The following is a 1,330-nucleotide window of genomic DNA, read 5'->3' on the forward strand; positions in this document are numbered from 1 at the left end:
TATATATTCTTCTTTCAGCTGCTCTCTTCTTCAGGGAACTAGCGAACTAAGTCGCACGAAGACTTGGCAATTATTTTTATACTGTGTGGAGCAGAGAGCTGCCATCCAGAGTGCCCAGGGGAGCAGATGGTGGGTGGTTAAGGGCCTTGCTCAAGGGCCCAGAGTTGGGCAAATGAGGGTGGAGGCAGGTGTGGGTGATTCACCTATCCTACCCTCATTTTGATGTTGTCATTACCAGGAGTTGAATCAGCTTGCGATCTTCCAATAACAGGCCCACCTTCTCTAACCTCTGCGCCACCACTCACCGTTGATGGAAAAAAAAACTTATTCTTAAATTCCTAAACTGATCATTGGATTTTATGTGGATGCCTTCAGGTTGGAATTTCCCCTTTTCACCGTTTGGCTCTCTGTCCTGAGAGGAGAAAATGCACTGGAGGAGGAAAGAGGAATTTAAAGCCTGCAACAAAACAAATGGAGCTTGGCATCCTTAGCGAGAAAACAAGCAGGGAGAAACTAGGGAGAGGTGGGATGAATGTGCAAGAAGAACGAGGAAGAAGAAGAAGAGAGTTGAGCGTGAGAATGACTGAGGATGGATAAACAGAGGGTGGGAGGGGAGGACGGTAGGACAGAAAACGAGAGGTGGTGGAAGTGAGTGAGAGATTGGCAGGGAGGTATAAAGAGGAGGGGAGTAATCTACGAGAGGCAGCCATAGAGAGGGAGAGGTGACAGAGTAGATCATCTTCTCTTCCCTGCCAGTGCCATCATGTTCATCCTGCAGATGTTGACTGTTCTCTGTCTCACTGCTGTCTTCCTGGCATCTGTGGAAGGTAGGGCACAGCTGTTGTTGTTATCGAATATCTTTGTGTGTTGAATGGATTGCATGCACCCTGCAGCTGGATGGTGTAGCAAAAGGAGCCGTGGCGAAGGCGAAAAAGAAAAGAAGAGGGAAAGAGGACTAGCAGCAGCAGGGATGGAGGCATGGATGTAAACAGTGGGGAAAGAGGGAGGAAAAGCTTTTGAAATCACACCACACTCATGCAGAGAGACAGGACCTGTGTCAGTCTGTGCAACGCTTTCTGTTTATAGTGACAGCATGGGTGATTCTGCATCATCCATGGCACAACCAAACAGCTCCGCTTGAGTTGTTTTAGAGCTCTCATTTCTTATACACTGAGATTTGTTCATACGTTGGCTTTGAATGAGGCAACATCATGGCAAAGCGTCCACACAAACACACACTCCTCCTTTCCTCATCTCTTCCTCTCGTTTCACAGGCATGCTAGTTGTGGAAAATAAATAATTGTTCTAAACTTTAAAAAACAACTCTTAA

The 1,330-nt window shown here is 46.8% G+C and overlaps 1 protein-coding gene across 1 annotated transcript in view; it reads left to right on the forward strand.

Moving 5' to 3' along the window:
* The first annotated feature begins 763 nt into the window (after positions 1 to 763).
* ccl44 (chemokine (C-C motif) ligand 44) overlaps positions 764 to 1,330 on the forward strand; it is a 4,020-nt gene continuing 3,453 nt past the window's right edge. Inside the window, exon 1 of the mRNA XM_037674666.1 lies at positions 764 to 827. Within this exon, the coding sequence (XP_037530594.1) occupies positions 764 to 827 (64 nt within the window). The remainder of the gene's footprint in view (positions 828 to 1,330) is intronic.

The sequence above is a fragment of the Nematolebias whitei genome, chromosome 3, assembly GCF_014905685.2.
Source record: "Nematolebias whitei isolate Nwh7 chromosome 3, NemWhi1, whole genome shotgun sequence".
Lineage (NCBI taxonomy): Eukaryota > Metazoa > Chordata > Actinopteri > Cyprinodontiformes > Rivulidae > Nematolebias > Nematolebias whitei.